At 35.8% G+C, this 20,943-nt stretch overlaps 1 protein-coding gene across 1 annotated transcript; it reads left to right on the top strand.

Annotated features, from left to right (window-relative positions):
* Positions 1 to 2,931: 2,931 nt before the first annotated feature.
* LOC141687423 (uncharacterized) lies at positions 2,932 to 20,869 on the top strand. Its single transcript, XM_074492696.1, has 13 exons — positions 2,932 to 3,337; positions 3,919 to 4,098; positions 12,466 to 12,586; positions 12,667 to 12,706; positions 13,516 to 13,568; positions 13,644 to 13,699; positions 14,523 to 14,675; positions 14,833 to 15,047; positions 15,907 to 17,417; positions 17,783 to 18,724; positions 19,410 to 19,812; positions 20,370 to 20,435; positions 20,517 to 20,869. Exons 1-13 carry the CDS (start codon positions 3,279 to 3,281, stop codon positions 20,582 to 20,584), a joined length of 3,867 nt encoding a protein of 1,288 aa, XP_074348797.1. The 5' UTR covers positions 2,932 to 3,278; the 3' UTR covers positions 20,585 to 20,869.
* Positions 20,870 to 20,943: the final 74 nt, after the last annotated feature.

Here is a 20,943-nt window from a genome sequence, read left to right as displayed (position 1 = left end):
GGCGCGTCCTCTTTACGAAGAGCGTCTTGCTCGAAAAAGGTATTCATTCTTGGAGGGCGCGTCATTTGTATGAGGCACGTCTTTCTCAATAAAGGTATTCATCCTTGGAGGGAGCTATCTCTGTAAGAGGCGCATCCACCTCGACAAGGTAACATCCTTGGAGGGCGCGCCCTTTGTATAAGGAGCGTCTAACTCGACAAGGGTATCATTCTTGTAGGGAGCTTCCTCTGTAAGAGGCACTTCTGCCTTCACAAGGGGAATCATCCTAGGATGGAGGAATTTGGTTTCAACAAAATTTGAGGTTCGTCGCCGGAATCAAGATCTATGATGGTGGTTCTTCGTCTGAAAAGTGAGTGGATAGTGGTGGTTGTGATGAATTGGTGGCTGTGATTGCTTAGGGTTGGTGATGGCTCCTTAACGCTCTCGCTTCCGACCCCTTGCAATTTGCCTACGTATCCCTATTTTTAGGGAATCAAGCCAACGTAGTTTTTGGGGAATAAGAAACCTGATGGGTTTAGATTTCTCATCCCGAGACCCAGTACGAAACCTACTGGAAATCGTCTTCTACTAGCTCTGGGAATGTTGATGAGGCCCAACCACAAAGGCTCAAGGCTCACCCACAACTTCAAGACTTCGCGGACAAGGCATCTCCCCGGTCGATGATAACCCTCCACTACCAGCTGTTTCTCTAGTTCGTGGACGCATGTATAGCCGTGGTTCACCCCAAATGTTGGACGCCTCCTTGTCCCCCGGATAAGGAACCCCTACCAGATTGCAGGAAAAGTGATCCCAAGCTTTTGGGTGCTAAGTGCAGGACACTCCGAAGTCTCCCAACGAGGACACCCGTTGACTACAGAGACAGAGCTCCCAAAGCACACACCAGAGTTTACCCCACATCCCTAATGAGGACACTCGTCGATTACAAGAGGAGACCTTCCGTCAAGGCATACCTTTGGAGGTCTCTGACCACGGACACCGCCTTCCCGTTGTTACATTACAGGAAGGAGTTCTTCAATAGAGTACCTGCATAAAATATATTAGTAATAATCATCCATCGTCTTCCTGTCCTCATGAAGCGTCCAAAAAATCTGCCTAAAAATCCATCTGCTGCCAACAAAATAATAGGGCGCACCCTAATATCCATATGAGTCAGGGCGCGCCTGATCTCCTCCCTTGGAAGGTGCGCCCTTTCTTTATCAGAAAGGGGGCAAACCCTAATTTGAGGTGATCTTCATAATTTTGCCACAATTTCGTCCAATTGACCCGAGTTTAACCCGAATATTGGTTGTACCAAATTTTGGGCATAACAATTAATATATATTAAATATGTTTTTAATTATTTCAAATAAATATTTTATTTATCAAAAGATATATGATTAATAGTTTGGTATAATTTTTACTTAAAATTATTTTTTTTAAAAAATACAAATGATGTTCGCGAACAGTTCGTGTTCTTTCGTGTTCGGTTCGATATGTTCGCGAATAGTCCGTATTTGGTTAGAATATTACCGAACTCGAGTTCGGACAAGAAATTTTGTCCGGTAAGCTTATCGAACAGTGTTCAGTTTATTAAAATTCTGTCCAAATTCGTTAAAAATTCGTCAGAATTCAGTTCGTTTACAACTCTAACTATAATTAGAATATTTATAAATAGGCCTCGGTTGTGCTACAATACAAACACTGTAATTACCATGCACCGTGATTAAGTCACAATTTTTTTCACAAATTAATGTAGACTGAAAAAAAATCTCAATATATCACAGATCGTAAGAAAAAAATATATCTTCGTAAGTTTTTCGGAATCCTCAACAAAGATTTTTCTCAATCCGACTTCGCATCTTTAACTAATTACCCAGCCGCTGCGCACAAAATCTACATGACGGACGAATATAATACTTACAACATGTACCATCAACTCATCAAGTCTCTCAGTAAACACACATTATGACATTAATGTATTTGTTTAGTATAGGAATATTTTCGATTAGTATATTTATTATTGAAGCATATAGAAAGCGGCTTTACAGGAGTTGGTGATCTTCTTGATGAAATAACTATGGCCTATGGGCAAGTCACATTATAATTGCCGGCAACAAACTTAGTCCAATTCAATTTTTTTTGGCATCCAAGTTATATATTGAGGGTACTTTTATAGACTGTAAATTTCGTCACATTTCACAAATACTATTTTTGCCAGATTGACGGTTTATTTATTTTGCCAAAAATATCAAACTCTAATACTAAAATATTTTTTATACTTATATATAAGACAAATAATAAAAAATAATAATTTTTTTAATTTTATTTTGCGCTTTTATTATTTTCTGAAAATATTTGCAAACATACGGTATAACTAAAATCAATCATCAAATTTTTTTGATGTATTTACGTTATACTCCCGAATTTGAAAATGGAAAGAAAAAAGAGAAGAGAAAAGAGAATTTTAATTTTTTTTCCAAGACGTGTTCTTGAGTTTTGTGGCAAGAGAAAAGAAATAATCCGAAAAGAAATTCTATTATTTTTCCAAAAACTTTCTTCCAAAAAATGGTAAGATTTAAAAAGATTCTCTCACAAATATGTTATCTTTTTATTTTTATCTCCTTAATTATAGAATGATTCATTTTCTTTTATTATTTCTTTTCTCTTTTTTTATTCTCCCATCTTTTTCTCACAAAAAAAAATCGAAAATACTGTTTACATATAGTTGCAAGAACTCGTCAAGATTACATTATGTCGCATCAAGATTTTTGTAAAAAACTTGATTATTTTTCGAAAAAGAACACTCAATATTTTTTAAACTAAAACAATATGCTGTTCAAAAAAAAATATAATCCTAAAACAATGTTTTCAGTTCAGCTAACGAAATCCGCCCTAAAAAAAAAGAAGCTAACGAAATCCGAAACAAAACAAAAATAGTAATGCCGCGTAGAAGTTAAGGGAAGGGGGACACCAAGACAAAAGATGAAATAATGTTGTTTTGTCTCGCCGTATGCCCCACTCTTCCCGGTCGGAATCCAAAGCCCTAATATCGCTCCGGATCATCCTCCCCTGCTTCTGTACTACTCCTAGTTTAACATACACATATCAATATTATCATCCTCTCTCTCTCTCTCTCTCAACTCTTCAACCTTACCTTCTTCTTCACTTATTTTACCCACATTTCATGTAATGCTGCAAACCTGCAATTAGATAAGCTCATAACTATGTTCTCTACTTGACCCCCCTTCAATTATAAGATCTATATACATACACTATCTCATTTCATACTAATTTACCAAATGAAGTCTACTACTCCCCTCGATTCAGCTGTCTTTCAGCTCACTCCTACTCGTACCCGGTCCTCTCTCTCTCTCTCTCTCTCTCTCTCTCTCTCTCTCTCTCTCTCTCCCTCTCTCCCTCTCCCTCTCTCTCTCTCTAATCCTTTTAGTTTTTTATGTTACTATCAATGTATTAATTGCATATGCGTAGTTTTACTCAACTTTTACTTGTTCGTTTTAGTTAAACACAAACTAATTGAACTTACAAACTACAATTTTTTAATATATTATTGAGACTAGTGATTTGTAGTGCGTTGGCGGTGATTGATTTGTACAATTGTAATTCAGTAATTCTCTAGATGTTGGATAAATATAATTGTTATGTTAATGCCACTACTTATATTTGCTGCGGTTTGCGAATTCCAATCTACTCAGCTGCTTGATGTTGTAATTTATCTTCGTGTTTTTGTTGTTTAGACTTTACCGTAGGCGTATTTACTATCATACATTTTCAAATTTGCACCGAGTTATTGTTGGACTCCAGCAGTCGAGTTCTGTATTTTTTTTTATTATTATTTTTTTAAAGATATTGACGGAATTGGTAGTTTATGAGTTGTTATTATTAATCTAACCAGTACTTCTTTTGATCACCATTTATCAGGTTTGACTTGTATATTATTGCTAACGGAAAAAAGGAGAAATTGGTGTCAGGTTTGTTGAAACCTTTCCTTCCGCATCTAAAGACGGCTGAAGAACAAATAGCAAAGGGAGGTTATTCCATTTTGCTTGAACCGCTAGCTGCTGATAATGCCACTTGGTTTACCAAAGGCACCGTGGATAGGTATGTGCCATGATGTGAGTCAGTACATTATTGGAAGTCAATCTAAAGATATGTGGAGGGTTGCAATTTTTGGTTAATGTGGATATTAAGTACTGGTGCTTGCTAATGAAGTTATATGCCACATTACTGCTAAATGCAGGAAACCGACTATGAGTAATATATTAAGTTGTGAACATATAAATTATAATTTGATTTCTTTACTGAGTTGGATTCTTGAGCCTGTATGTGGATTTGCCAAAATAGATATCCAAAATTCTTATAAAATAGGTTAAATTATTCATTTAGTAGTTAATATTATATAAGTTGAGGGGTCCAGTTAATCCAAAATTTAGGTGTTGAAAATCATAATTGTGCTACTCTTAAAAAGGACAACTTCTCCTTCATGGAATCTCCCACAGCCATGTCCTCTTACTAAATTCTTGAGGGTGTCTTCATCTTTATATTTAATAAGAATCATAGATTCAGGTCACTTTAAGGATACATATAAAGAATCCCTATCACATTATCTAGTCAAGAATAAATGTCCTAAACAGTCAACAAATTTGCTGAAACTTGTTTTTCAGTCACGGGGTCAGTCTAAGACTCTAAGCTGACTGCACAATTGCTGGTGGTTATTCCATAATAAAGCTTTGCATATAGCTTGTGAAGAAACTTTTTATAACCCACTGAGCGCCCATCTGATATGTAGAACTAGGGCTAAAAGTATTAGCTGTGGAGTTTAGACCTTTGCTGTTTTGTGGATTATGTGAAATGTGAAAGCTTTAGGGACATGAGGCATGTAGGTTGTAGTATGTAGAGTGGCAATTTACCAGCTCAAGGAATGTCCTTGCATGATACATGGTTATTCTTTTTCCAAGTTGAATCGATGGAAGTTCTGACTGCCATGGTTATCACGGTGCCAAGTCGAGCCTCGACGCCCGAGTACCTTCGAGAAGATTAGTCGACAAGTCGCTCGACTAGTCGTAAAAAGTCGACTAAGTGTTCATTATTCATACGAGTTGGTAACCCGTGCGAAGCATGGGCATGAGATTAAAAATAATATCAAGTTATTATTTGCAGAAAATAAATCTCAAAATAATCCCTGCGAAGCATAGATTAAAATAAATAAATAAATTCTGTTAAATTATGTAGTTAAAAGAAATAAGAAATCGAAGTCAAGTGTAATTATAAAATTTTACCGTATAATTCCTTCTTCTTTTTGACCATTGTTATCACGAAGACGATTAGTCGACGACTAGTCAGCGCCTAGTCGACGACTAGTCAGCGCCTAGTCGACACGAAGGTACTCAGGCGCCGAGAGTCTCCAAGCCTGACTTGTCGTCGACTAATTGACGTGAAGGTCACCCAAGAGTCTCGTAGCCCGACTTGGGGCCTTCATAACCATAATTGTGATGTACCATGCTTATTTTGAACATATTATTCTATTACTTTTGATCTAAATCATAAAACTAACGTGTTCCAATATATTATATATTAAATCTAGTAATTATATGTATAATAAACACTTTGTCGACTTTTTACGACTAGTCTGGCGACTTGTCGACTAGTCTTCACAAAGGTACTCGGGCGTCGAGGGTCGACTTGGCTCCGTGATAACCTTGTTTTTGACTAATATGGCTTATAAATCTAGTTATAATTCTAGATCTGCACCTAATTATTTTACTTGTTATATTAATCTAACATGTTAGCTTTTACTAATACAATTATTTAAAAGTGAATCGACGCTTGGATAATCGCTAACAAATAGGAATTAATGTGAAAACAAAGTATAAAGAGAGTAGAAGTCAATTTGTGTTAGTTGAGATTTAATTTATATAAAATTTAAAAAATAGTTATGTAATTTTTCTAGTGAGTATCAAGATTAATTTTGTGTTCTAACTAAACATGGTTTCGCTGATTAGTATAGATAGTTGATAACACGTGCGAAGCAGAGTAGAATATCGAATTAGTATTTGTAGTGCGAACCACAGATCGAAATTAATATATTAGTATGAAATATTAAATTGGTACTCATAAAGAATAATTATGTAGTTAAAAGAAATCTAATCAGATATGATATTTTTCATAATAATTCTAATTCTGCATTGTTTTACTTGTTATAGAAATCTAACATATTAGTTTTTTTTGTGAAACGAATTGTATAATTATCTTATGAAAGAAATATTTAATATTTTAGAAAATTTAATATTAATTAGTACTATTTGATAATTATCTTATAATTAGCTTTTCAATATAGTTTATTTAATATTACTATTACCTAATTATTGATAAAAGAATATTTTTCAAATTAAAATTAGATAGATGCTTGGATGAACACTAACGGATAGAAAATAAAGTTTAGAGAGAATGGAAGTCAATTTGTGTTAGGTGAGTACCAAAATTTGGTACTTTTGTAAATCTGTACTTTTGTGCTACAATAAAACATGGTTTCAGTTATTAATCGAAAGTATAGATTTTAATTATCTTATGAACCAAATATTTGTTATTATAGATAATTTAATATTAATTAATATTATATTACAATTATTTTATAATTAGCTTTTTCGGTATAGTTTATTTAATATTACTTAAATTATTGATAAAAAATAATTTTTAAATTAAGTAGACGCTTGGATAAATACTAACTAATAAAAACAAAGTTTAGATAGAACATAAGTCAATTTGCGTTAGATAAGTACCAAAATTTGGTCCTTTGGTACTTCGGTACTTGTGTGCACTAATAAAATATGGTTTCGCTTAATAATTATTTTATAATTAGCCTTTTTAACATAGTTTATTTAATATTGCTTAATTATTAATAAAAAATATTTTAAATTAAAAAGTAAATAGACGCTTGGATAAACACTAACTAATAAAAATAAAGTTTAGTTAGAAGAGAAGTCAATTTACTTTGGGTAAGTACCAAAATTTGGTACCTTGGTACTTTGGTGCTTATATGCACCAATAAAACATGGTTTCGCTTATTAATAAAGAGTATATATAGTGTCAATATAATCATCTGTGAATTATAGGTGTTATTTACTAGGTGATTAGTATATATATAACTATATATTTATTAGCTGTAAATCTTTGACTTGTATCAGCTGTATTAGGCTTGATATAGGCTGATATTATGGGATATGATAGGCAGATTATAGGGGATGTTGTAGGCTGATTTCCAGGCAGATTTAGTAGGATCTACCGGCTGATTTGTAGCTCTAATTAGCTCTGTTGTACCTATAAATACAGGAGCTTGTTGTATAACATTTTCATTGAAAGAAATAAGCATTTTCACACATCTTTGTCATGGTATCAGGGCTGATTATTTAAAATCTGCTTCTGCACTTCTTGGAATTCATCTCTTGGTTCTTTTTGCTTCTCGAATCATGTCATTGGAGCAATCTAACAACTTTCTTGTTCGTTTTAATGGGAAGAACTACTCTACTTGGTCTTTCCAATTTGAAATTCTTGTCAAGGGAAAAGAATTATGGGGCTACGTTGATGGAACGGTTTCTGCACCCGACACCAAAGAAGAGGAACTTGCGAAATGGAAGGTGAAGGATGCTCAAATTATGTCTTGGATTCTTGGGAGTATGGAACCCTCCATGATTCTCAATCTTAGGCCTTACAAGACTTCTAAAGATATGTGGGGTTACTTGAAGAAAGTTTACAACCAAAGCAACGCTGCCCGGCGTTTTTAACTAGAGCTCGAGTTGGGACAACTCAGTCAAGGAAGCTTGACGATTCACGAGTTTTATTCTTCTTTTCAGAATTTATGGAATGAATACACTGATATTGTGTATGAGAGTGTTCCTGCTGAAGGACTGGCTGCTGTCCAAAGTGTACATGAGACGAGCAAACGTGATCAATTCTTAATGAAACTATGGGGAGATTTTGAACCTGTGAGGTCCAACCTAATGAATAAAAATCCAGTTCCTTCAATTGATACTTGCATATGTGAGCTTTTTCGGGAAGAACAGTGGCTCGTGACACACACTTTCATCGATCAGAAAGTACAAAACTCTTCTCCAATTCCTGTTGCATATGCTGCCCAAGGAAAGCATAGAGGTGGAAGAGATATGAGTAATGTCCAATGCTACAGTTGCAAATGATTTGGACATGTTGCTAGTAATTGCACTAAAAAGATCTACAATTATTGCAAGAAAGCAGGGCACATCATTAAAGATTGTCCAATCCGGCCACCAAGGAAGTCTGAAATTGCCTACAATGTCTCAGTTGGATCCTCAAATGCTTCTAACTTTGGTCAGTCCTCTATGACTCCTGAAATGATCCAGCAGATGATAGTTAATGCATTTTCAATTTTAGGAATTTCAGGTAACAAAAATTCTGCTCATAAGCCTTGGTGTTTTGATTCTGCTGCTTCAAATCACATGACTAGCACAGCAGTACCCCTAAATAATGTTCAAAAGTATAAAGGGGATCTTTATATTCAAACCGCTGATGGTAACTCTTTACCTATAACTGCTGTTGGTGATATTTCATCCTCTTTGAATACAGTTTTTGTGTCCCCAAAGTTGTCTACTAATCTTATATCTGTTGGCCAATTAGTTGATAACAATTGTACGGTTCAGTTTTCAAATTCTGGTTGTTTTGTGCAGGATCAAGTGTCAGGGAAGATGATCGCGAAGGGGCCTAAAGTGGGACGTCTCTTTCCTTTACTCCCATCACCTTCTCAAGTGTCAAAATATGTCTCTTGTAATGCCGCTGATTGTAATAATCAAGTGTGGCATAAACGGCTAGGACATCCAAATTCTCATGTTCTTAGTATCTTACTTAAATCTGGTTTGCTCGGGAATAAAGCTTTGAATTCTTCGAATAAAGACAATATTCATTGTGCATCTTGCAAACTTGGTAAATGCAAAACACTTCACTTTCCATTACATAAATCTCACACCACCAAAGTTTTCGAACTTGTGCATATTGATGTATGGGGTATTTCACCAGTAATATCTCATGAACATTACAAGTATTTTGTAACTTTCATTGACGATTTCTCTCGTTATACTTGGGTATATTTTCTTCGATACAAAAGCGAGGTCTTTAATGCATTTAAAACTTTCCATGCTTTAAACGAAACACAATTTTCTGCAAAAATTAGAATTTTGCAATCTGATTCGGGTGGTGAATATACATCAAACGAATTTCAATCATTCCTTCAAAATCATGGAATCATATCACAACGATCTTGTCTATCAACTCCACAACGAAATGGTGTGGCTGAGAGAAAGAATCGTCAATATCTTGATGTCGTTCGAACTCTCCTCATTGAGTCTTGTGTTCCACCTCAATTTTGGTGTGAAGCTCTGTCCACTGCTGTTTATTTGATAAACAGATTACCGTCTCCCACCTTAAAGAATGAATCTCCCTACCTTCATTTATATAAAGATGAACCAGATTATTCTAATCTTCATATTTTTGGATGTGTTTGTTTTGTTCATCTTCAGCCACATGAAAGGAATAAACGTACTGCGCAATCTGTCAAGTGTGCTTTCTTAGGATACGGTGGCACCCAAAAAGGTTTTCTTTGCTATGATCCTAATACCCGTCGAATTCGTGTGTCTAGAAATGTAATTTTCTTTGGAAATCAGCCATTTTTTAGCACACAAATGACTTATCAGCTCCCATCAATAGCTATATTGCCTCATTTTCCCCAGTCATCAACCCCAACACAAAGATTTAAACCCGGTCATGTTTATAATAGACGCACGTCTCCCACTACGGCTCCTACGACTCTTTCGGACGCACTTGATCCTGTTACTTCCAATGATCCACCTCCTGTTCGGAGAAGCTCTAGAAATTCAAAACCTCCCGAAAGGTATGGTTTTACAAATCCAGTAGCCATGTCCAGTACTTTATCTCCCATCTCTATTCCCACTTGTTATAAACAGGCAATGGAACATGAGTGTTGGCAACAAGCAATGGAGACAGAACTTTAAGCTCTTGCAGAAAATCATACTTGGGTCATTATTTCCTTGCCTCCAAATATCAAGCCAATCGGTAGTAAGTGGGTTTATAGTGTGAAACTGAAGTCTGATGGCTCACTAGATCGATACAAAGCTTGATTGGTTGCACTTGGAAATAAACAAGAATATGGTATCAACTATGAAGAGACATTTGCACCAGTGGCTAAAATGACCACCGTAAGAACAATGCTTGCTGTTGCTTCCTCTAAATCTTGGCCTTTACATCAGATGGATGTCAAAAATGCTTTCTTAAATGGGGATCTTAAAGAGGAAATGTACATGAAACTTCAACATGGTATGACATGGATATCTCCAAATAAAGTTTGCAGGTTAAAGCGCACTTTGTATGGGTTGAGACAGTCCCCGAGAGAATGGTTTGATAAGTTTCGCAGTACTTTCATCAACTTCTCTTTTACACAAATCCAATATGATCCATCTCTCTTTTATCATAAGACACCAGCAGGTATGGTCTTTCTTCTAGTCTATGTAGATGATATAATCATCACGGGTAGTGACACTGTCCTCATATCAAAACTCAAAAATATGTTGCATCGTACGTTTCAAATGAAGGATCTTAAATATTTTTTGGGTCTAAAAGTTCATTCTCGAGATCGAGGTGTATACTTAAATCAACATAAATATGTCAAAGATCTTATTGAGTTGGTTGGTTTAAAGGAGGCTACTACTGTTGATACACCCAATGGAAGTGAATGTTAAATATCGAAAAGGTGAAGGGGAGCTTTTGTCTAATCCTTATTTATATAGACAATTGGTTGGTAGCCTTATCTATCTAACTATTATCAGGCCTGATATCTCATATGCTGTCCATATAGTTAGCAGATTTATGCAATCACCTCGACATCTTCATCTTGTTGCAGTGAAGCGTATCATTCGTTATTTAATTGGGTCACTTACACGTGGTCTATTTTTTCCAAAAAATTCTGATCTTCAGTTGCAAACATATAGTGATGCTGATTGGGCTGGATGTCCAGATACTAGAAGATCTACAACCGGATGATGTACTTTCCTCGGAGATGCCTTGATCTCTTGGAAGTGTAAAACGCAAGATCATGTCTCAAAATCTTCCACTGAGGCTGAATATAGAGCCATGTCTGCAGCTTGTTCAGAAATTGTATGGTTACGGGGACTTCTTTCTGAGCTTGGAGCTTCTCAAATTAATCCTACTCCACTCCATGCTGATAATAAAAGTGCCATTCAGATCGCTTCCAACCCAGTATATCATGAACGAACGAAACACATCGAAGTTGATTGCCATTATATTAGAGATGCATTTACTCGTGGTGTTATTGAACTTCCTCGTGTTGGGACTAATCTTCAAACAACTGATGTATTCACAAAAGTTTTGACGCATCAACGGCACAAGTTTCTTAGTGGCAAATTGATGCTGCTAGATTTACCAGCATCAATTTGATGGAGAGTGTCAATATAATCATCATTCCTGTGAATTATAGGTGTTATTTACTAGGTGATTAGTATATATATAACTGTTATCTATTAGCTGTAAATCTTTGACTTGTACCAGCTGTATTAGGCTTGATATAGGCTGATATTATGGGATATGATAGGCAGATTATAGGGGATGTTGTAGGCTGATTTCCAAGCAGATTTAGTGGGATCTGCCGGCTGATTTGTAGCTCTAATTAGCTCTGCTGTACCTATAAATATAGGAGCTTGTTGTATAACATTTTCATTGAAAGAAATAAGCATTTTCACACATCTTTGTCATATAGATACTTACCTGATTTAATATATTGTATAACTAAACATATCAGTTTCATAGTTTATATCAAAAGTACTAGAATAATAAGTTCAAAATAAGCATAGGTTCTGCATATAACATCAATACTCCAAATATTACACATATCCAAGCATATAAAAACAGAAATATGATGAATATCAAGCAAAGTCATCTATCTTAATATCGTTTTCATCTCCATCTTTTTCTCGTGTGCTGTTTGGTTCCTGGTACAACACAATTATGGTCATGAAGGTCCCGAATCGCTCGGGCGACCTTTGTGTCAACTAGTCGTCGACAAGGCGGGATTCGAAACTCTCGATGCCCGAGTACCTTCGCGTCGACTAGTCGCTGTCTAGTCGTGATAACAATGACTGCAACATTTCTTGCAACCAAAATGAAAGCTTTATTAGTAACGGTGATTGCTAAGTAGAATTCGGCATAGCTGTTACTATTTCGTGCTAAGATTGACCAGTGTAATGTTAAATTAGTTTTCAATTATTTTCAATTTCAAATAAACTAAAACTCAATTACTAGTAGAAGACGTTTAGCACAGAAGAATAAAACATTTAAGTAATTTAAGTGGTTTCCAGCAGATTTGTGTAAAGGAAATGTACAATGACTAATTGTATGTGGTAACTTTAACAGGTTTGTTCGTTTTGTAAGCACTCCTGAAATTTTGGAACGCGTATACACCATAGAATCCGAGATTGTACAGATTGAGAAAGCAATTTCCGTACAAGGCAACAACGATATTGGGGCAAATACTGTGAGAATTTTCCTACCGATTTTTAATTTATTAGGCATATATTTTGCCTTAGCCATAAATTCAATTCTTTAATGTTGCAGATAGAAGATCACCATGTGAAACCTGTGCTATATATTGAAGGTACTACTGGGAAAGACAAACATGGATATATATGTCATATAGTCTGAAATTGTACATGATTCAGGATGCTCTTTGACTTTCGCTTTTTTCTCCCTGGGGTGTTGGCTCTTTGTGGCACAATTTCATAAAATAATGCCCCAAATGGAACAAACTAAAAAAGCCCCTAATGTCACCACAAAACGCATTATAAACGGGTGTTTGTTAAATAACGTATTGTCGTGTGCCGTTTCTGGTATTTATAGATTTTGACATAACCAGAAACAACCTTTAAAGTTGCGTTTTAAAATTTCGAAAACGCATTATTAAGTTTCGTTCACATTTCAAAAGGTAGTTTTGTTGTGGGGTCCCACACGTGCTCCCGCTCCCCATCTCTGACCATACCAGCTTGACAATCTTGTTTCTTTTTATTAATCTCAACACTAGTCCTTTTATAATTTATATTATGCCACTATCAAAGTTTTTAAAATAAAATATGCCAGAGATCATTCCACAACGTTTTTGTGCAGCAAAGAGCGCCTTAACCAGTACACCAACATCCTTAACCAATATAACAAAAACACAATTAATAACCACAATTGTAAGTGTCAAAAGGGTCATTTTTTCAATTGTCCCATTTTACCCTAAATTGTGCCAAAAAGGCCCCCCCCCCATTGTGCCAAAAAGGGCCTTTCCCCCCGCCCCGCGAGTCTCATGAATATACAAACTAGGATCAGAAGCATGTTCATGTTTCTTCTGTGTAATAATAACTAATAACTAATACAGATTTTTGTTGAAAATTTATATAATTTTACACGCGTAATCTTTGACAGAGAGCAGCTCTAAGCCAGATGCTAATGAGGAGAAAGCAATTGTACTTTACACAGTAAGTGAGTGCTATTTGCTGCTCAATTTTGGGATGTTAGTATTACTTACTAATTTTTGGTCTTCTTTTGTGCAGCCTTGCATACAATCAGCTGAGGCAAATGGTTCCATTATACAGGAGGGGAATTCTAAGTATATCGCTACTCTAAATGATATGCAAGATACCATTAATTGAGGATATGTTGGTTAATTAAGTAATAACATGTTCATAAAATCAATGACAATAATATTTAGGAATTAAGATTAAGATATTTAGTATTTCTTCTATGATCCTGTGACAGCTTTAAAACAAGATTAATTGATACAACCTATTTGAATACACAAGTCAACACAAATCTCAGTACCAGATTGCCATGCCTTTATTCGACATTTAGGATCATAAGGAAAAGGGACATACTCAGTTATCCCACCTAGAGCGGGTTTGTGGAGGGTGGGGGTGTACGCAACCTTACTCCTAGAGAGGCTGTTTCCAGAAAATATCCCTGGCATATAGGATAAGGAATCAGACCCATGACCTTTGGGCACCTAACCACTGAGCCAACCCAACACCTTTAGGATAATATATATCTTATATTAAACCAACTTTATAGACAATAATCATACAATCTGTCCAAATGAAGCCATATTGATTTAAATACTCTTATCAAATTGAAGTATTCTTTTGGGCACTACATGTATTGTCTATATTCACCATTGAGATTGTCATTAAATTTTCATACTTTTTTGAATTGTTTCGTATAGTGACAAAACTGGGCTCAGAGTATGTGAGGGGTACATGTTCTTTCTGTCTTGCCTAAATTGTATGTCTCCTTAATGAAGTTTCACTACACGCCTACATAATTTGTTTATTAGGTTGCAAGTTCATCCACATCATCCTAAATTGCATATAGCTGATTGTATTATATTGCACTTCTGGTGGATTCTTTTGTGAATGTATTGCTTGCAATTTGAACAGAATTGAGCTTCAGAAAGTCCTGGACACACGGAAAACTGTACTGCAAAAGGAACAAGGTATGGCTTTTGCCCGTGCTTCAGCTGCGGGTTTTGACATGGATCAAATGACACCACTTGTATCTTTTGCTAAATGCTTCGGAGCATCGCGGTTATTGTAAGCAGAACTTTGTCTTAATTTATTAAAACCACTTCCTGCCAACTTATATTTTAGTACTTGGTTTTGCTTATTAACAAAAGGGATATTACACACACACACAAGATTACTAATTAATAAAATAAATAGCTCATTTTTTTTGCCTTTTTATCATCAGGGATGCATGTTTAAGGTTCATTGATTTGTGGAAAGGAAAGCATGAATCGGGACAGTGGCTTGAAATTGAAGCTGCGGAAACAGTCTCTAGCAAATCAGAATTCTTGACGATGCATGCATCAGGCATTATGCTTTCTAGCATAGCCAACAAACATGAATTGCAGCAAGAGTTTGTTCCTGAAATAGATGATAAAGCAGGACCTGATAAAAGTGCAGGTATGTGTCACCTCATAAATAGGCTTACTACTAGAATCTGGTGTCCTTAATTACTCTATTTTTTTAACTCATACAAATAATTTTCTGTAGTTGCTGCCTACTTAATCCTCCTGTCATATTGGTAAGAATTGACCTTAAACTACCTATCTATTATATTGAATATTTTGCGTGGTTAATCCAAAGCGATGTAGCATAGTACTGTGTACCCAATGCAAGAAATATTTTCTGCATCTAGTCTATCCCATATAGTAAAGAGTGTGCCTTTGAACTCAGTGTCGATATACTTGTCTTCAGGGTGAAATGTTGTTATTGTGACAACCCTTTCTGATCAGATGCCACTGAGTTAACAAGAGAAGTCATGATATTAAAAAAAGAAGATAAATTCTCTTTACTATTAGTGATTGAAGAGTTTTTAAAAGGTTAATTTCCCATCGAGTAGATCCAAGGATTAGGGTTCTTATTACAGTGTGGGTTTAGTACATTTAATTATTATCTTCTTTGAGTGTCATTATTATTCGGATGCTTCTCGTTAGAGCCTCTATACAAAATACTGTAATGTATTTTGATTTTGTTACCTCAGAACTGTACAAATCTCAATTTTGTATGGAATAGGAAACTCACCTATAATGCTATAGGATATAGCTTATCTTATCTTTCCAGTTGAGTCATAATAGCTTTAGATGATATTATACTGGTCCTTGCCATAAATATGGCTAGTTGAATGATGATTCATTTGATTCAGTAGAACTGTAAAAGGTACTAGACCTGAATATCAAATACGAGTGTACTTGTTTTTTTTCCTGTTTCAAAATATGAATACATGTCTAGTGGGTTAAGATAATTATTCACTTCTTGTCAGGTTTAAGGCCTCCAGTAAGTTACCAATTTCCATTAGGCCAACAAGAATATTTTCCAGGACAGTTTCCTCATCCCATGTTCCCTCCCTGGCCTATGCAGTCTCCATCTGGCGGCACACCATTTTATCCAGGATATCCCATGCAAGGAACTCCCTACTATCAGAACTATGTAGGAAGTGGTCCATATCAGCAGCCATTTCATCAAGTAGCGGAGGATTCGCAAGTCAGTATTAATCAGAGAGAAAGACCGAGAAGGCAGTCCTTGGATAGTTCAGATGGTAGCACTATATCAGACACATCTGAAATTGATGCCTCTGGAATCAAATTGCAGAATGATTTGCATAAAAAAATTACAGATAGTGAACCACGAAAGAAAGCTGGGAGATCAGGTAAAACGAAAAGAGACGTGGTTGTCATAAGTAATATAAACTACATTACTTCAAAACAAAAGAAATCTTCAGGAAGCGAGTCAAATTCGGATTCTGGGTCGGAAACTGATGGTGATGGCAGAGATCTACTTTCTGAATTTAATAAATCATATGACAAGGAAGAATCTGATATTGCTGATGGTGGACATTGGCAAGCATTTCAAAGTTGTTTACTGAGAGATACAAATGAAGATAGTTTAGCTGCAAGTGATGCTATGTTTGCAAGCGAAAAGGATGTTAAAATAAGAAGAAAGCAAAATTATGTGAGTGATGATCCATTAGCTTTTACTAAACGAAATCCAGTTGAATCACAAGGTAGATGGTCAACTAAATTTGATAAAGCCAGTGGAAATGTGTCTCACCTAAATAAAGCATCAAATGATGAACTATCTACAGCTAGAGTAGAAGTTCCTTGTAGAAATGGTAGATTGGGAACAGATGCCATGCAGTTTTCAGATATAAATGGAAGCAATATTTTGCGTACTACAGGAAATGATGAATTTATGGTTGCTGGACAAGAAAAAAAATCAGAATTTAGAAGTGCTTCAGATTTGGCAATAAATAAATATGAGGTTTCCACAGATAATATGGCTTATATGGCTGATGAGTCCTTCATTGTTCCATTTAGGTCTATGTCACTAGATCAAGTTGGATCAGATGGCAGAGCTAATTATGCTTTAGACTCTGAGATCTCATCCAAACATGAAAGTTCAAAAAATATTGTTAACATGGATAGAAATGAAGTTAATTATGAGTCAGCTGAGGTCAGCTTCCTGCCAGAGCGAGGATCAGAAAAGAGGTCACTTGGTTATGATCCTGCTTTAGACTATGAAACACACTTTGGAAATGCCGCTTCAATGGATACAAAACACAAGGAAGCTGTGATTGATGCCAAACAAGTTTCCAAGAACACTCATAAGGACAAGAAGTCAAAGCCTGTCTCAGAATTTTTAGATAAGAAAAAATTTGGTGGTCCAGTGAGGAGAGGAAAACAATCAAAATTGAGTCCTGTAGATGAGGCACGATTGCGTGCTGAGAAGTTGAGAACCTATAAAGCTGACCTCCAGAAACTAAAGAAGGAGAAGGTACATAATCTTATTGGATTTTTAGCACTCAGAACTAAGAATATTAAGCATTAGCATTTTTTCGGGTAGTTGATTCATTTTTAAGTATTTGGGGAGGGGAAGGTGAGAAGGACCTTCTCTAGAACCTAAAAGCACCTTTGCCACAGCCTGGGCACTCCTTGATTTTTAAATAAACATATGTATTTACTAGAAAAGTTTTTTGATCTTATTAGTACATACTCAACCGGTTTATGTTGCTAGGTCTGTGCTATAATTGTGTCAGAATTTTCATCTTCATGTTTACTAGCCATTTAGCATGAAGTCGATCTTGTAAATTTCGTTTCGTTCTTTCTAACTTTAGTGTTTAAACTGTATCTTACTTACAGGAGGATGCAGAGCACAAACGTATCGAAGCTCTCAAAATGGAGAGGCAGAAGAGAATTATAGCAAGAGGCAGTTCGACATCTGCCCAGTCCTCATTGCCCTCTTTGTCAGCCAGGAAATCATTGCCAACAAAAAGTTCTCCCATTTCTCACAGAGGGTCTAAGTTCAGTGATTCAGAACCCGGATCATCATCACCTCTGCAGAGGTCTAAGATAAGAACTGCTTCACTTGGATCAGCTGATTCCAAACTAGCTTCTAAGATCTCCAAATCAATTGATTTTAACCACTTGCCAGGGAACAGGTTAACTAGATCAGTGTCATCATTAACAGATGCAAAGAATGAACCCAGTAGTGCCACTCCCGATTCAAAGGCTTCCATGGCACGGATCAGAAAATTGTCAGAACCCAAAACAATAAGTGGTCATCCGGCTCTTGCAGTGAAATCTGGTGCTGCTGAATCACTGTCAAAACTGAAGGTATCCAGCGGGTCGGAGGGCAAAAAGAAAAATGCTATTGTAAATCTTGATCGTACTAAAGGTGGTACTCTTCCTGAGGTGAAGACCAAAACATCCAAGGGAACATTAAACGTCAAACAGAAGAAATTAGTGGAAAAGGATACAACATTAAAAGTCAATGAGGGAAAGTCTTCTGTACCTTCTGGAAGTGCCGAACAAATTACAAGTTGTGGTAGAATACATGACAATATGGATGACAATCTGGTGGTCGAAAAAACCGTTGTAATGCTTGAATGTCAGAAGTCCTCTGTTCCAGCTGTAGATACATCAGTGGGAGTTACAGGGAAACACAATGATATCAATGACAGTCAAATCAATAATTCGGTGGTTTCAGAATATGTACCTATCCGTGCAACTCCTTCACCAATGAATACAGTTGATCAAGAACCATTTTCGATCCGATCACAAGAGAAGAACAGTTATTCAAAGGTAGGAAAATACTGATTATCCAATATTTTCGAATGAAATTGCACTATATGCTTGTAGTGTATACATTCTTTTGTAAGCAAACTCTTAGTTTGGTACTACTGTGAGCAACTGTTCTGGACCTTTAGTTACCACTCTAGTTTGGTCTATAGCCATGTGCAGGGAACATGACACAGTTGAAGTAAATAGCTTTAGTATAAGTTCCTGATGTTGATGTATATTTAGCTCGCACCAACCCCTAATTTATCCTGCATGTTAATTTTTTGTTTCGTCCAGTCAAGTGACTAATGCAAACCAGTAAAATATTGGAACAGCGTCTCAATTTTACCTAAAGCATGTAATCCGAGCTTAGGCATTTCCCTTATTGCTTAAATTCTAGCCGAATTAAAAAGAAAATTTCTGTTTCATCCAGTTAAGTGGCTAATGCAAACCAATAAAATATTGGAACAGTGTCTCAGTTTTACTTAAAGCATGTAATCCGAGCTTAGACATTTCCCCAGTTACTTACATTCTAGCTGGATTGAAGAGAAATGAACCCTTTTAGCCTACTTCAATGGACCTTTAACAAACCGTCGAGGTCATAGTTTTTGGTTACTAAGTATCAAAGAATAAAAAGCCTAATATACAAATGATATAAGTTATGTTGCTCATATGATTATTATCTGCTAACATGTAATATTTCTGGTAGGTGATGACAAACACAGTATCGAGGGGATCTACAACCTTTTCAAGCATAGGTATCTCTGAAGATCCTTATCAAGCCCCGTTTGCTAGGGTCTCATCTATAGAGGATCCATGCACTCGAAATTCGGAATATGGAAAGGTCCCGGCAAGCTCCTTGCTATCAGTGACTACTAAAACCACTGAAAAACATACATCTCAATCTGAAAACATGAAATCTGAGAAGAATTTAAAAGGTGATGAGAAGCCTCTGATAAAGGAATCATCAAAGGGCTTTAGACGGTTTTTAAAAATGGGAAGGAAAAATCATAGCTCAACTGCTATAGAGCAGAATGCTGAAATAGATAATAAGAGTGTTAATGAAGTAGAGCAGCACAAAGATGGAAAGATTGCTGCAACTTCAACAGAAGGTATCGTGTTTCATTATCTTATATAAATTTAGCTAGATGACGAGTTTACATAGTGTATGTTGATTTACTTTGAAACAGAGGCAGTGGTTAAAAATTACGAAGACAAATTTGTGTTCAATCAAAATTATATATAATAATCTATATAGGCCACACTTATAGCAAAGTCATCTAACTTGTGTTCATAAACTTTATTTAGTTGAATACACTTACAAAATAAGAAGAAGCTCATAGAGCATATGTGTGTGTGGGTGTGCGTGCGTGTGTCCTGAGTTACATGATCATTCTTGGCTCTTTACATTACATGAAATTGGTTTTAAGAATGTCAAATATTACCATCACACATGTTGATTCTTTAAGAAGCAGAATAATTTAATCTCAAATGTGATTTTATTCTATGTTAGTCTGAAATAGCCAAGTGCATGACTTAAAAATTAGAATTCAGACGGAAGTGGTAAGTAATAATTTTAGACAGGCCGATATCTGGGTTAATATGTAGTAGGTAGTTATAATATTGCGAGTCATTTTAAATGACTAATAGAGCTGCATTCACATATCAGGGCTGACATTGAAGAATCTAATTTTCCAAGATGAGACGCCAACTGCTGCCAGCACTACACAAAAATGTAAGATTCACAGCACTACCTACATTTCTTGGTTTTGATGTAATTGGTACATAGCATAATTCTCTATAATCTTGGTTGCAGCTTCACGGCACTTTTCTTTATTGTCGCACTTCCGCAGCAAGACAAGCGAGAAGAAACTGATATCATGAGTGCAAAGATTTACAAGGTCAGGCTGCAATATATTAAATCTTTTAGCCCTTACGGTAGGCAGTTGGGGTTTTGATCATCATACATACTTAGTTGCCCATGTCAGTTAGATATAATGTCATGTAAAAGGGCTTTGTTACATCTACGTTTTGTTCATAGCAGGATGGTTACTAGCTTTGCAGTTGGCTTTACATTTTGTTCTATAGTTGACTATATAGTCACTAAAATTGTCATGAACAAAGTTAGATCTAAGTGTCATTATTCATTAGATCTTTTGAACCGATGAATGATGGTTTCAAGTTGCAGCCTCTAAAAGCATTTAGTCAAGATATACATAGAAAATAATTTTGATGGCCAGAAA

Source organism: Apium graveolens, chromosome 9, assembly GCF_009905375.1.
Source record: "Apium graveolens cultivar Ventura chromosome 9, ASM990537v1, whole genome shotgun sequence".
NCBI classification, from domain to species: domain Eukaryota; kingdom Viridiplantae; phylum Streptophyta; class Magnoliopsida; order Apiales; family Apiaceae; genus Apium; species Apium graveolens.
This window is presented reverse-complemented; position numbering and strand designations above follow the sequence as displayed.

Excerpts from the sequence above, each read along its gene's own strand:
- LOC141687423 (XM_074492696.1), top strand. The coding sequence starts at position 3,279 with ATGAAGTCTACTACTCCCCTCGATTCAGCTGTCTTTCAGCTCACTCCT. Across the intron at positions 18,725-19,409 it reads AGAAGAACAGTTATTCAAAG|GTGATGACAAACACAGTATC; the intron begins GTAGGAAAATAC and ends TATTTCTGGTAG. Across the intron at positions 20,436-20,516 it reads TGCCAGCACTACACAAAAAT|CTTCACGGCACTTTTCTTTA; the intron begins GTAAGATTCACA and ends TCTTGGTTGCAG.